This window comes from Saccopteryx bilineata, chromosome 2, assembly GCF_036850765.1.
Source record: "Saccopteryx bilineata isolate mSacBil1 chromosome 2, mSacBil1_pri_phased_curated, whole genome shotgun sequence".
Taxonomy (NCBI): Eukaryota; Metazoa; Chordata; class Mammalia; order Chiroptera; family Emballonuridae; genus Saccopteryx; species Saccopteryx bilineata.
In genome coordinates, this window is record NC_089491.1 from 284,277,333 (window position 1) to 284,293,662 (window position 16,330).

The 16,330-nt window shown below is 42.0% G+C and overlaps 1 protein-coding gene across 3 annotated transcripts in view; it reads right to left on the minus strand.

The window, feature by feature from the left end:
* RC3H1 (ring finger and CCCH-type domains 1) overlaps window positions 1–16,330 on the minus strand; it is an 89,359-nt gene that overhangs the window by 12,602 nt on the left and 60,427 nt on the right. For all 3 annotated transcript variants that reach the window (XM_066261193.1, XM_066261194.1, XM_066261192.1), the window contains exons 8-13: window positions 14,021–14,139; window positions 11,281–11,393; window positions 6,400–6,681; window positions 5,851–6,062; window positions 2,988–3,355; window positions 2,080–2,247 (exon numbers count right to left, since the gene is read on the minus strand). In XM_066261193.1, the coding sequence (XP_066117290.1) occupies window positions 2,080–2,247; window positions 2,988–3,355; window positions 5,851–6,062; window positions 6,400–6,681; window positions 11,281–11,393; window positions 14,021–14,139 (1,262 nt within the window). The remainder of the gene's footprint in view (window positions 1–2,079; window positions 2,248–2,987; window positions 3,356–5,850; window positions 6,063–6,399; window positions 6,682–11,280; window positions 11,394–14,020; window positions 14,140–16,330) is intronic.

The following is a 16,330-nucleotide window of genomic DNA, read 5'->3' on the forward strand; positions in this document are numbered from 1 at the left end:
TTCAAAAAGGATTCTATGTAAAATACCTTAAAAAATCAGTTAAACTAGGAATAGCTTTAATGAAAGATGTATAATACTGAAAACTGTATGATATATGACATTATTGAGAGAAATTGAAAATTGGAGAGGAGGCCCTGGCCGGATGGCTCAGCAGTAGAGCATCGGCCTGGTGTGCAGGAGGAGTCCTGGGTTCAATTCCCAGCCAGGGCACACAGGAGAGGCATCCATCTGCTTCTCCACCCCTCCCCCTCTCCTTCCTCTCTCTCTCTTCCCCTCCCGCAGCCAAGGCTCCATTGGAGCAAAGCTGGCTCAGGCACTGAGGATGGCTTTATGGCCTCTGCCTTAGGTGCTAGAATGCCTCTGGTTGCAAAAGAGCAATGCCCCATATGGGCAGAGCATCGCCCCCTGGTGGGCATGCCGGGTGGATGCCGGTCGGGCGCATGTGGGAGTCTGTCTGACTGCCTCCCCGTTTCCAATTTCAGAAAAATACAAAAAAAAAAAAAAAAAAAAATTGGAGGAAAGACCATGTTCTTTGAGACTCAATACTGAGACGATGTCACTTCTTCCCAGATGATCTAAAGCAACTCTAATGGAAATATGAGACCTACACATGTAATTTAAAAATTTCTAGTAGCTCCATTAAAAAATAAACAGGTGAAATGAATTTTAATAATACACATTTTTAAAGCTACTACATCCAAAGCATTATCATTTTAACATGTCATTAACAGAAATGCATTAATGGAGTATTTTACTTTTGGGTGCTAAATCTTCAGATACAGTGTATATTTTATGCTTATAGCACATGTGAATTTGGACCAGCCACATTTTAAGCCCTCAATAGCCACATGTGGCTCGTGACTACAAAATGGACAGTGCAGATCCATAGTCAATGCAATCCTAATAAAAACTGCAGCAGATATTTTCATGAATAACAAAACACTGACTCTGAAATGTGTCTGGAAATTTCAAGAACCAAGAATAGCAAAGGTAACTTTGAAGAACAAAACTGGAAAACAAACATCCCCATATATTAAGATGTACTATAATACTACATTAAGCCTGACCAGGCGGTGGCGCAGTGGATACAGCGTTGGACTGGGATGCAGAGGACCCAGGTTTGAGACCCCGAGGTCGCCAGCTTGAACAAGGGCTCATCTGGTTTGAGCAAAAGCTCACCAGCTTGGACCCACGGTCGCTGGCTTGAGCGAGGGGTTACTCGGTCTGCTGAAGGCCTGCGGTCAAGGCACATATGAGAAAGCAATCAAGAACAACTAAGGTGTCGCAATGCACAACGAAAAACTAATGATTGATGCTTCTCATCTCTCCATTCCTGTCGTTCTGTCCCTGTCTATTGCTCTCCCTGACTCTCTCTGTCTCTATTAAAAAAAAAATACTACATTAAGACACTGTGGTGTTGGTGTAAGAACACAGAAATGTATCAGTGCAACAGAATATATAGTCACCTGACCATGACAAAGGTGACCTGATTATGATGATAAAGGTGACTACAGGGCACTGGGAAAGGAAGGACTGGGTCAATGAAATATCCTCTGGGCAGTGGTCCCCAACACCCAGGCCGTGGACCGGTACTGGTCCATGGGCCATTTGGTACTGGTCCGCAGAGAAAGAATAAATAACTTACATTATTTCCGTTTTATTTATATTTAAGTCTGAACGATGTTTATTTTTAAAAAATGACCAGATTCCCTCTGTTACATCCGTCTAAGACTCACTCTTGATACTTGTCTCGGTCACGTGATACATTTATCCGTCCCACCCTACAGGCCGGTCCGTGAAAATATTTTTTGACATTAAACTGGTCCGTGGCCCAAAAAAGGTTGGGGACCACTGCCTCTGGGGGAAAAAATGGATCTTGACTCCTAACATACTGGAATACAAAAATCAATGCTAGACAGACTGTAGATCTAAATGGAAAATAAAACAGTAAACCTTTCAGAAGAAAATATAGGGAAATATTTTCATAACCTCATAACAGGCAAAGATTACTTCAATAAAACATAACCATCCATGGATATATGAAAAGTGGCTAACAGGGACTAAAGACGACGTGCTTACTTCCTCCTGATGGAAGGTAGGAGGCAGTGTTGGTGAAGGTGCAAAGGGTGGTGGAGAGATCACCTTCCTTTCCTCCAGCTGGGCCATGATTTCCTTCCGTCTCCGATGCAGCTCATCCAGACTGGGATGGGGTTGGGCAGGAGGAGGAAGTCGGCTATAAGGAGGCTCCTGAAAGTGCAGACATCAGTACACATTGGAAAAGAATTTCAGAACATGTTAATTTACTTAGCACATGTTTTACATAAGCACTAGCTTGTATACTCATCTTAACATTTGGAAATACCATGACTTAAAACAAAGGAAAACAGGCCCTAGCCGATTGGCTCAGTAGTACAGCGTCGGCCTGGCGTGCAGGAGTACCGGGTTTGATTCCCAGCCAGGGCACACAGGAGAGGCGCCCATCTGCTTCTCCACCCCTACCCCTCTCCTTCCTCTCTGTCTCTCTCTTCCCCTCAATGGCTCTGGTTGCAACAGAGCAATGCCCCAGATGGGCAGAGCAATGCCCCCTGGTGGGCGTGCCGGGTGGATCCCGGTCGGGCGCATGTGGAAGTCTGTCTGACTGCCTCCCTGTTTCTAAAAAACAAACAAACAAAAAACAAAAAACAAAGGAAAACAACCCCTATCCCCAAATACTAAGGATTTCCCAAAGAGCTCAATTTAAGTCTCTTTTTCTTGGCCAGAGGTTTCCAAATAGATCTAGAATTGTTAATAAAAACATCTCAAGTTCAGACTGAGGGCTATTAGTGAGTGGGGTGGGAATTTTCTTCCCTTTAATAGTTTAATTAAAAAAAAACTACCCAAATTATAAAAAGATGAAAAATAAGGACATGCTTTCTTATTAAAAAAAATAAGTCATGCTAAACAATAATCAAATTAAACCTACATAATGAGAAAAAAATACAGCGTACCCTGATGTATGAAGGTCTAATCTGAGCTGGATGAGGAGCCACAGGGTAGTAGCCCTCCACCTGCTGGTGATATCGTTCTCTGGATTCCGGTACATAGGATGGGACTGCAGGCGGAACCTCAATGGATAACTGGCTTTCTCGGAAAATCTCCTCTCTTGGGTAAGACTGAGCAGGGTATACTCGACGGCCGTCATAGTGTGGTGGGTACATGGGTGAGTACTGCTGTGGCTGTGCGCCATACTGAGAGCTGACAATGCGATCTTGGAGGTAGGGTGGGTAATGGTCCAAGTAGGGAGGACCGGGCTCCGGAGCGGACGGTGGGGGCCGGGCAAAACGGGACACACACTGCGGAGCAGTGTAGTACATACCTGTGCATCACAGAAGAGCAACCAAAGCAACAATGAGTCAGTCTGTTTTCCAGGTAAGACTTTGTCTATTAGCATATTTCAACACTTGATAATTAACACTCCACTCATTTCTTTAGACGTTCTCACCTATGCTTATCTACACAGGGGTACCTTAACACAGTGTGAACACTGGAAGGCAAAAAAGACTTCTGCCTCATGGGATGTGATGCTGGAGTTAGTGGTTAAGATGGCAGTTTCCACTTTTTATGGCTTCTTCACTGTAACCAGGTCTTTCGGCAGCTACTTCTGGGCCTTACTCCTGGAGGCCTATGTAAGCCTGCTTTTCCAGCACCTTCTGCTTATTTCATATACACCTAAACTTCCTGTATCAAACCTCCTTCTCCCAAACATTGAACCCTAATGATACACTGTATTTAAGGTCACTTGAACAAAAGTAGTTGGGTGCTTCCTGCAATGGATGGTCAAACCAATTTTTATCATATTTTCACATGTATTAATAACGTACCAATTTAAATCTATTCTCTGAAAGCGGAGAAGACATTTCTGATTCAAAATTAACATAGACTTGGGAAAAGGAAATGGAAAGCACCTTTAATCTATCCCAGTTTAAAAAATAATAGCACTATACTGTTTCTGACAGAGCTCCTACCTCATCTTCTCTCCATTCTCATATAGTATTATTATTAAAACTGGCTTATTTTTCACATTTGTCTGTTTTCTAAAATCCCTCTTCTTTCCTACCATACTAAATCAGACCTCAACACTTACACCTGGCCTGACCAGGCGGTGGCGCAGTGGATAGAGCGTTGGACTGGAATGTGGAGGACCCAGGTTCGAGATCCCGAGGTTGTCAGCTTGATCGCGGGCTCATTTGATTTGAGCAAAGCTCACCAGCTTGGACCCAAGGTCACTGGCTTGAGCAAGGGTTTACTGGATCTGCTGAAGGCCCGCGGTCAAGGCACATATGAGAAAGCAATCAATGAACAACTAAGGTGTCGCAATGAAAAAATGATGATTGATGCTTCTCATCTCTGTTCCTGTCTGTCTGTCCCTGTCTATCCCTCTCTCTGTCTCTGTAAAAAACCAAAAAACAAAACACTCACACCTGGAGTAACAATAGTTCCCTCACTCTGTTTGACTCTAGTCTCATTTTTGCAATCCCGTAGTAAATTTTCTTTCTGTTCCCAAACCTCTATTTAGGGCATTCTATTGTAAAGCTTCTTTAATTCCTTAGGCTCTCAATGATCTCCTGAGTCTCACAGTTAATTTCCACCACCACAACTGAACAACCTAACTTTTAACACACATCTACAGGCATACCTCGTTTGATTGCACATAGTTTACTGCGTCTCACAAATAACTGCATTTTTTACAAATTGAAGGTTTGTGGTGCCTGACCAGGCAGTGGTGCAGTGGATAGAGCATCGGACTGGGATGCAGAGGACCCGGGTTTCGTGACCCCGAGGTTGCCAGCTTGAGCGAGGGCTCATCTGGTTTGAGCAAAAAGCCCACCAGCTTGAACCCAAGGTCACTGGCTCCAGCAAGGGGCTACTCTGTCTGCTGAAGGCCCGCGGTCAAGGCACGTATGAGAAAGCAATCGATGAACAACTAAGGTGTTGCAATGTGCAATGAAAAACCAATGATCGATGCTTCTCATCTCTCCATTCCTGTCTGTCTGTCCCTGTCTATCCCTCTCTCTGACTCTCTCTCTCTGTAAAAAAAAAAAAAAAAAGGTTTGTGGCAAGCCTATGAGGAACAAGTCTATTAGTGCCATTTTTCTGATAAGCTCAGATGTTCGTTAGCACTTTTTACCAATAAATTATTTCTTAATGAAGGGATGTATAGTATTTTTTAGACATAATGCTATCACACACATTAACAGACCACAGTATAGTGTAAATGTAACTTTTATACATATATACGAGGAAACCAAAAAATTCGTGACTTGCTTTATTGCTGTGATCTGAAATCGAACCTGAACTTCTCCGAGGTCTGCCTGTATGTTATGTCTGCTCACACAAACAGTCTTCTCGTCTTACTAATACTGATTCTACACCATAAACTCTCTATAGGTATGCTACATTTTTCATATATTACAGGATCCAGAAAAAGATTAGGTCATAAATGAACGGGAGAAAAATATACTATGTGCATTTAATTTATACCCACTGTAATATTAAATTCATTTTCATGCTTGAAGAAAATTTTGTCAGGAAAATACACTGCCTTAGCAAATTTCCATTGTCTACTTGGGTGACTTGTCATTTCCCTAAACATATGAACATATTTACTATACAACTGCTTTTAGTTGTTAAAGCAATTTTCTTTTATAGCTTTGCTACTTCATTTACTTCATACCATTTAGTTGATCATATCTGTTTTTTCCAAAGAATTAAAAATTATACTTATCTTAAGGCGGCTAGGGCAAATATGATACCTGGCAGCATTCACCTAACTCCTAGGAAAAGTGAGGGCAGTAAAGGAAAAAACATTACCCTGCTGATACGGGGCTGGTTCAAACGGGGGTGCAGCTCCACGAGGATCCTGGTAGTAGAGGTCAGCCTGGCCAGGGTATAACTGAGAGCCCCGGGGGACCATCTGGGGGGGCTTGCCCACGGGCAGAGGAGGCAGGTCAGCTGGCCCCCTTGGCGGAACAGGGTGTGGATTCACAGGTAAGGCAGAAATGCTCTTGGGGACAGATTCTAGCCTATGAGAATAAAATGCTGCAAGTCAAATTTAAGGTCTCAAAATGTACACAAACTGTTAAATGTAAAAAAAAAAAAAAAGCCACAATTTGCGAAAATGCTTTTTTCCCCATAGTCATTTCTTCTACAAAATTTACAACACTGATCTTATTTCACCTGTTAACTTTTTTATAAACATTTGTGCTAGCTTTCTTAAACATTAAAACACAAGAAATAAAAATAAAAAAACAACAAAATGACTAAAAAAAACCCCAAGTTTAAAAAAAACATCGATTAATTCCTCCTTCCCTCTTTTTCATTTACAAAGACACTTGAAAGGACGTTAGGAAAATGACATACAGGTCGGGAGGGGAGCCGGGGGCACTGCTGCTCAGATGGTCCATCTTTCCGGGCTTGAGGCTGGAATCGAAGCTGGGGTCTGTCCCGCGTGGAATGAGCTGCGTGACCGTGCTCCCGGCTGACACAATCCCATTGGGCAGAGCGGGGGCCTTCCGGCTGGGCAGCTCGGCTGCACCTTCATCTGGAAGAACAGCTGTGGAGGGCAAGCCCACCTCATTCAACTGACCCAAAGAGGCGCTCAGTGGTCTTCTGGGGACCAGGCGTTTGTTCATTTTACGAAATCTATACAAAGGGCGAAGGCACACACCAAAACCAGTTACAAAAGCAAAACTATGAACACAAACGTATTTAAGAAATAGGTACAAAAGTTAAAAATTCCAAGTACATTATTTTCTAGAAATTCTCTTCAAACACTGGCTTAGCTATTTGAGACCCTACATGCGGGTGCATGTGTGACAGGGGTGGGCAAAGGAGGTCTACAGTTGTTCACATGGAAAATAACATAATAATTAATAATAATTCAAGAATAAGCTGTTTTGCATACTCACAACTATAAACCTACTTTTTCCCACCCCTGTATGTATGTTCTATGTATATTAAGTATACCATTCCTCATATTTATAACATAAATCATGCTAATTAATATTTGTATTAATATGTCATTTTTATTGAAATTTCTATTTCTAAAACTTACTAGAGGAGGGTTAGAAAAACCTGTAGAAGATATTTCCAAAAAATTTTACCTTGGGCTCTCCTCGAGGGCCATGGGGTACCACGAGCCCATGCATGTAACACAGTAAGAATAAAACAAAACGCCAGTGTACACAGCTTCCCAGGTTGATGCTCTATCCACTGCGCCACCACTGCTTAGGCCATCTAGTGCACTTAAAATATCTAGATCAAACTGCGCTGCCGGTGGCACAGTAAATAAAGCATTGTCCCAGAGCTTTATTGAGCCAGCAGACCGAGGTTGCTGGCTCAATCCAGAGGGTGTCAGCTCGACTTTGAGGCTGCCAGTTCGAGCCCCAGTCAGGGCATGTATGAGAAGCAATCAATGGATGCACAACTAAATGGAACAAGCTGATACTTCTCTTTCCCTCACCATCTCCTTCCTCTATTTCAAAAACCAAACAAAACACCCCAGAAGAATAATGTTATTTTATCAAATGTTTCCCATATGTGACTAATTTCTGGGGGGATCTATACATAAGGGGTAACCACTGTTAACAGTGTGATATATAAATCACAGATTTTTCCTCTATACATGGCCTTAGTGGTCTTAGGTACATAAGATTATTGTTTCTAGAAATAGGGTTCTACTTATATGACTGCTGAGTAATTTTTCCTCTACTTCGTAACCTTGGCCATTCCTTTATGTCAGTACATTTTAAGTTATTTCTAAATATTTGCTACTAAAACAATATAGTAATGGGTAATTATGTCCATATATTTGCACCCTTGTGTGAGATAACTGGAGGTAGAATTTTAAATCTCATGTATGTGCATTAGAAACTATTTTAATGCTCCAAAACTATTCTCACTCCTACTGATAAGTCTCTTTTTTCAGTAGTCCATCAAACACTAGGCAGTATCAGTCTTTGCTGATAGTTCGAAAACACCAAGTTTTGTTTTTACTTGCATTCTTTAGCAATCAGTGAAGTTGAACCTAGGTTCAAGTTTACTGGTGATTAGCATTCTGCTATTTGCTTCATTATGTCCATGTTCCATCTATCTACTGGTTCTCCTTTCGTTCTGGCAGATTTGTAGGAGCTCATTCTATGTTAGGGATACCAGCCCTTGTCTTTCATTTCCCCACTAACCTTCTGTCTTTTAATAGTGGTGTTTAGGTCAAATTTTAGGTTTTTAATTTTTATGGAATCAAATTTATCAGTCTTCTCCTTTATGGATGCTGGGCTATCATTCTCCTAAAACCCTTTCCCATTGCAAAATTATTAACTAGTACACCTATTTAAATCTCTGATATTTATAATTCTTTGTAGTGTAAAGATAACCACCAGCTCTAATTATTTTTGAAATGGATAGCCGTTATTTCATCATCTTTTTTATTATTGAGGTGAAATACCACCTTTTAGCTTACATGCTAAGTTCTTACATGTATCAGGAACACTTTCTAGGTTTTTTATTATATTAACCTATTTCTATGCTAATAACATAGCCTTTATACTCATTTTAGCTCAGAGTACAGGCTAATAGTTATTAGTCTAGTTATCAGTCCAGTCCCTTCTTTTTCCAGAATTTTCTTGACTATTTGCATATTCTTCTAAAAAATGATTTTGTTAGGTCCTAACAATCATCATGTAATGATTCTAATTGGGAATTCAGTGAGTTTAGTTTAAGAAAAAATAAAGCCTTTATAATGCCTTATCTAAAACTATTCTTCATTTATCCAATTCTTTCCTTATGTTCCAAGCTAGTCTCTAATTCAATTCATATAGATACTGCCTGACCAGGCAGTGGCGCAGTGGATAGAGCATCAGACTGGGATGCAGAAAACCCAGGTTCGAGACCCTGAGGTTGCCAGCTTGAGCGAGGGCTCATCTGGTTTGAGCAAAAAGCTCACCAGCTTGAGCCCAAGCTCGCTGGCTCGAGCAAGGGGTTACTTGTTCTGCTGAAGGCCGGCAGTCAAGGAACATATGAGAAAGCAATCAATGAACAATTAAGGTGTTGCAACGTGCAACGAAAAACTAATAATTGATGCTTCTCATCTCTCTGTTCCTGTCTGTCTGTCCCTGTCTATCCCTCTCTCTGACTCTCTGGAAAAAAAAAATCATATAAGTATGGAATATTTATTAGTTTATTATTTGATATTTGCCATTTTGTTGTTGTTAATGCAAAAGGAATCTTTCATTTTGCTTTACTGGTTTATCTGACAGCAAATTCATTTAAGTTTTTGATTTGCCACTTTACTAAATTCTCATTTCTTTAGCTTCCTGTACTTTTCTTTCTTTCTTTTTTTTTTTTTTTTTTCCTTTTTTGTACTTTTCTGAAGCTGGAAACGGGGAGAGACAGTCAGACAGACTCCCGCATGTGCCCGACCGGGATCCACCCGGCACGCCCACCAGGGGCGAGGCTCTGCCCACCAGTGGGGCGATGCTCTGCCCCTCCGGGGCGTCGCTCTGCCGCGACCAGAGCCACTCTAGCGCCTGGGGCAGACGCCAAGGAGCCATCCCCAGCGCCCGGGCCATTTTTGCTCCAATGGAGCCTTGGCTGCGGGAGGGGAAGAGAGAGACAGAGAGGAAGGAGGGGGTGGGGGTGGAGAAGCAAATGGGCGCTTCTCCTATGTGCCCTGGCCGGAAATCGAACCCGGGTCCCCCGCACGCCAGGCCGACGCTCTACCGCTGAGCCAACCGGCCAGGGCCTCCTGTACTTTTCTTGAACTGCTCCATGTAACAATTTTAAGGCTATTTAACTCTCATTTACATACATTTGCTACTACTTCCAGAATATTAAATAATAGTTTTACCAGTAGAAATTTTGCTTTACTCTTAAAATGAGACTGAATCTAACATTTACTAATTAAGCATGAGGCTATCATGCTGGCTTTCAGATATAATTATCACCTGGCCTGTGGTGGTGCAGTGGATAGGGTGCTGACCTGGAACACTGGCGTTGCCAGTTTGAAAACCCAGTCTTGCCGGGTCAAGGCACATATGAGAAGTAGTCAATGAACAACTAAAGTGAAGCAACAATGAGTTGATACTTCTCATTCCCCCACCCTTCTCTCTGTAAAATCAATACACAAAACCTTAAAAAGAAAAAAAAAAGATATAACTATCATGTTGAAAAGTGTCTATGACATTTTTGTTCTAAGTGATTTTGATTTATCATGGACACTGGATTTTATTCAAATGCCTTTGGAATCTTCAGATATAATCACGAGGGGTTTCTTATCTAACCTATAACAATTAATATTTAATATCAGACTATCTTTGCAGTTAGCCATGACATCAGCTTCAACTTACTTCTGAATTCTAAGTTTAATATTTAGGATTTAAAAAACATTAGTCCTGGCCGGATAACTTGGTTGGTTAGAGCGCCATCCAGATATACAGAGGTTGCCTGTTTGATCCCTGGCCAGGGAACATACAGGAACAGACCGATGTTTCTGGCTATCTCCCCCCCCCCCTCAAATCAGTAAATGAATTTTAAATATTATTTAAAAGATAAAATAAAAAAATAAAAATATTAATATGTGAGATAAATTTTTAGTTTAATTGTGTTATTTGTCAAACTTAGTATTACTGGTTGCATAAAAGAATTAAAAGATTTTTTCTTTCTATTATGGGCTAGAAAATTTAACATCATTGTAAGTATCTGGTCCTTGACATTTGACTGAAATCTGTGAAATTGAACTTGGAAATAAAATAATTTCTTTAATAGATTGGTAATTCATTATTCAATTAGTTAAAATCAATTAAAACTGATTGACTTTTTTTTTGGTAGTGAGGATGACTCACTTCTATGAAAGCTGAAAAAACTGCTTCAGTTTTCTTTTTTAAAATTACTTTCCTGCCTGACCTGTGGTGGCGCAGTGGAGAAAGCGTCGACCTGGAAATGCTGAGGTCGCCAGTTCGAAACCCTGGGCTTGTCTGGTCAAGGCACATATGGGAGTTGATGCTTCCTGCTCCTCCCCCCTTCTCTCTCTCTGTCTCTCTCTCCCTCTCTGTCTCTCTCTGTCTCTCCTCTCTAAAAATAAATAAATAAAATTTAAAAAAAAATTAAAATTACTTTCCAAACATTTCCTGTTCATTTAAGAGAATGTACCTACCCTTCCTGTATTTCTCAATGGCAGCAAGTTAATCTACTGAATAATTCTACCTTGTTCTATCAGAAGGCCAAGTCTACAACTTTTGCACTTACTTCTCCAGTTCCTCCTGGGAGTGGGCAAACGTACAGCTGGCCCCACGAGGGCACCCTCCTCGCTGCTTCATGTCGCGACACATGTACGTTTTGTATTTGCTATGCTGCGGAGGCTATGACCAAGTTAAAACATCAGACATTAAAAAAAGTGATGGAAAATTTCACTGCCATTTTAAGATCTTCATAATTAGATGAACAATTTAGATCAATTCACCCTCTTTGCTAGACTGCCCAGAACAAAAGTGCTGGGAAGCTGTTCTGTCTCAGGCTCAGAGCATCCCCAAAATAAGTAAGTTAATTAAAACAAATGTAGTCCAGATTTTCTGGTATGTTCTCAAACCTGTACCTTCACATAAGTTCTTGATTCAAGTCTCAGGAGGGCTCTATGACCTTATTTCCAGGTTTTATAATGAATAAACCGTTAGAGTTTAGAACTTTCCAATGTTTAAACTATCTTCTAATATTTGTTTTAAACAATGTTCAGTACAGTATAATTATGTTTCTTTATAGCACACCACAAATCTACAATAGACCCTGTAACTGAAAAATATTCTGTAACAAATTTTGACATGCAGATTATATCAAATACTTGACACATTTCCAAAGGTACAAATGACTCATCATTTATAACTAGGTGACAAAGCAGGACAGAGGACTTGGAAATCAATAAAACAGCAAACATAATACCAAGTGAAATGAAATTTAATGTGTTTTATCACTTACTGGCCAAATTTAAGTGTTAATCTTATATTTTTGTTACATTCTTCACAATGTCTAATGGAACAGGGAGTCAAAAATAAATTTTTTTTTTTTGTACTTTTCTGAAGCTGGAAACGGGGAGAGACAGTCAGACAGACTCCCTCATGCGCCCAACCGGGATCCACCCGGCACGCCCACCAGGGGGCGACGCTCTGCCCACCAGGGGGCGATGCTCTGCCCCTCCGGGGCGTCGCTCTGTTGCGGCCAGAGCCACTCTAGCGCCTGGGGCTGTGGCCAAGGAGCCATCCCCAGCGCCCGGGCCATCTTTTCTCCAATGAAGCCTCGGCTGCGGGAGAGGAAGAGAGAGACAGAGAGGAAGGAGAGGGGGAGGGGTGGAGAAGCAGATGGGCGCCTCTCCTGTGTGCCCTGGCCGGGAATCGAACCCAGGACCTCTGCACGCCAGGCCGACGCTCTACCACTGAGCCAACCAGCCAGGGCCTCAAAAATAAATTTTAATTTCTTTTATTTCTGAACCAAAAAATTAAGCTCTGATCTGTACTCAGATTGATTAGGATAATTATATCCATACTATTCCACTTGGGATAGTTTTAATACTTCTTGTCTCCCAAAGAAAATAAGAATAGTAAATAATCTATTATTAATATTTACCTGAGCCAGGTAAATTCACAACAAAGTTTAATTCTCAAGTTTACTACTACAAAATAAAAGATCTAAGATCTACATCCTAAGAGCAAAACAAAATTTTGGGGAGCAAAATTAAAAACTCTAGCCACAGGACCTATTATATTTTACCGTCATGTATTTCTTTTAAAAATATCTGAGGGGCCTGACCAGGCGGTGGTGCAGTGGATAGAGCATCAGACTGGGATGCAGAGGACCCAGGTTCGAGACCCTGAGGTAGCCAGCTTAAGCACGGGCTCATCTGGTTTGAGCAAAAGGTCACCAGCTTGGGCCCTGGCCGGTTGGCTCAGTGGTAGAGCGTCGGCCTGGCATGTGGGGGACCCGGGTTCAATTCCCGGCCAGGGCACATAGGAGAAGCGCCCATTTGCTTCTCCACCCCGCCCCCTCCTTCCTCTCTGTCTCTCTCTTCCCCTCCTGCAGCCAAGGCTCCATTGGAGCAAAGATGGCCCATGTGCTGGGCATGGCTCATTGGCCTCTGCCCCAGGTGCTAGAGTGGCTCTGGTCGCTGCAGAGCAACACCCCGGAGGGGCAGAGCATCTCCCCCTGGTGGGCAGAGCGTCGCCCCTGGTGGGCGTGCCAGGTGGATCCTGGTCGGGCGCATGCGGGAGTCTGACTGTCTCTCCCCGTTTCCAGCTTCAGAAAAATACAAGAAAAAAAAAAAGTCACCAGCTTGAACCCAAGGTCGCTGGCTCCAGCAAGGGGTTCCTCGGTCTGCTGAAGGCCCACGGTCAAGGCACATATGAGAAAGCAATCAATGAACAACTAAGGTGTTGCAACACGCAATGAAAAACTAATAATTGATTCTTTTCATCTCTCTCCATTCCTGTCTGTCTGTCCCTGTCTATCCCTCTCTCTGACTCACTCTCTGTCTCTGTAAAAAAAAAAAAAAAAAAAAAAAAATATATATATATATATATCTATATCTATCTATCTATCTATCTATCTGAGGGAAATTTGGCCCACTGGCATAACAGATATTGTAAATGAAAAATGTTAAAATACTAATTCAGAAAAAGCATATACAAATGTGTGAACAGTACTGGAGAGATGTAGCGTTAGCACTAAAATGTGATAACCATTGCCAAAAAGAGATGTAACAGTAACCAAAGAGAATAATTTGATTTAAATGGAATACAGTTTTTATTACAGAATCAAATGCTGCTATATCCAACGTGAAAAGTGAGTCCAGCACACTAGACTGATAAGAATTATTTCATTTCAATGTTGCCACAGAAAATTACTGGGCTAATCTGGTATGCTGGCTGCTAACGCTAAACTGATGTATTGTTTCTACAGAGTCGTGAATACTCAAGCCACCTCACTGGCCTGCGTCCCTTACCTGCTGTTGATCCGCCCCTTTCTTGCTGTGGTTCTGGATATAATCAACCAGTCCGTGTACCACGGTCCGCACAGCCACCAGCCCATTTTCTAGCTGTTCCCAAGTAGGAGGAGGAGCATCTACACAACAAATAAAAAAATTTTAAACAATGTTATTCAATGTTTTGCTCAATATTAAATTAATAAAGGAGATGTATCAGTACTTCAGTGAAATCAAGTTAAGCGTCAGGTAATAGCTTATTCACCTAAACGTCATTTAAAAAAAAAGTGTTTATTTTATTGATTTTAGAGAGAGGAAGGGAGAGAGCAGGAAAAAGACAGGAACATCTGTTTCTGTATGTGCCCTGACTGGGGATCAAACCGGCAACCTCTGAGCTTTGGGACAATGTTCCAACCAACGGAGCTATCTGGCTAGGGCTCACCTACACATCATTTTAAAGAAACAGATACAGTCTTCCAAATCTGGGGGTACAAACTAAAACAGGGGTCCCCAAACTACGGCCCGCGGGCCACATGCGGCCCCCTGAGGCCATTTATCTGGCCCCTGCTTCACCTCCGATAGGGGCACCTCTTTCTTTTTCTTTCTTTTTTTTTAATTTTCTTTTTATTTTATTTATTCATTTTTATTTTATTTTATTTTATTTTTTTAACAGGGACAGAGAGTCAGAGAGAGGTTTAGATAGGGACAGACAGACAGAAACAAAGAGAGAAGAGAAGCATCAATCATCAGTTTTTTGTTGCAACACCTTAGATGTTTATTGATTGCTTTCTCATATGTGCCTTGACTGTGGGCCTTCAGCAGACCGAGCAACCCTTTGTTTGAGCCAGCAACCTTGGGGTCTCGAACCTGGGTCTTTGACATCCCAGTCCGATGCTCTATCCACTACGCCACCGCCTGGTCAGGCTATTTATTCATTTTTAGAGAGGAGAGAGAGAGACAGAAAGGGAGAGAGAGGAGAGAGAGAAGGGGGGAGGAGCTGGAAGCATCAACTCCCATATGTGCCTTGACCAGGCAAGCCCAGGGTTTTGAACCGGTGACCTCAGCATTTCCAGGTCAATGCTTTATCCACTGCGCCACCACAACTCAGGCGGGGCACCTCTTTCATTGGTGGTCAGTGAGAAGAGCACAGGATCCATCCTCATCCTGTGCTCCGGGAGTACTGTATGTGGTGGCGCCAAAGCTCAGCATGGCTCACGTACAGTACTACTTCCGGTGACGTGGGATGTGTGCATGCACGCATCACGGCTCCGGAAGCGCGTCATATCACCTGTTACGGCTAGCAGTGACAAATATGGAACCGGACATTGACCAACTCATTAGCCAAAAGCAGGCCCATAGTTCCCATTGAAATACTGGTCCGTTTGTTGACTTAAATTTACTTGTTCTTTATTTTAAATATTGTATTTGTTCCCATTTTTTTTTACTCTAAAATAAGATATGTGCAGTGTGCGTAGGGATTTGTTCATAGTTTTTTTTATAGTCTGGCCCTCCAACGGTCTGAGGGACAGTGAACTGGCCCCCTGTGTAAAAAGTTTGGGGACCCCTGAACTAAAATAACTATGGGGACAGGGAAGGTAACATGAAGGAATTAAATAGGACAGACAATAAATGGCAACTATCACTAGACCCTTACTTTGGAAAATGACAATAGAAAGAGATGGAAATTGTGCTAAACTAAGGAGTATGGCTCACTCCTAAGGTCACGGTCACCATTAAACTTTAGCTGCTTGTTATATGAAGATGCAGGATGGCACTGCCAAGTACACTGCAGTTTTCCAGGGGAAGCTGAAATTTGAGATTTTTATGTAAAATTACCCAGTTTTTAAATGTTCATATGTAAAATGTTTAGAATATTGTACAGGCCAACACAGTGTTTACCAAATAAAACATAACCATGGATTGCCTACAGTCAACCAATCTGTAGTGTCTATACTGCAATTTTGTACAAACCAAGTACTGGTAAACAGAATATTTTAAAAGTTTAATAGAAGAGCCCTGGCCAGTTGGCTCTGTGGTAGAGCATCAGCCCAGTGTGTAGATGTCATGGGTTCAATTCCCAGTCAGAGCACACAAGAAAAGCGCCCATCTGCTTCTCCACCCTTCCCTCTCTCCTTTCTCTCTCTCTCCCTCTCTTCTCTTCCTCTCCTGCAGCCAAGGTTCAATTAGAGTGAGTTGTCCCCGGCTGTTGAGGATGGCTCCGTGGTCTCCACCTCAGGTGCTAAAAAATGGCTCCGGTTGCAACAGAGCAAGGCACAGAGAGGCAGGGCATCGCCTCTTTTTTTTTTTTTTTTTGTATTTTTCTGAAGCTGG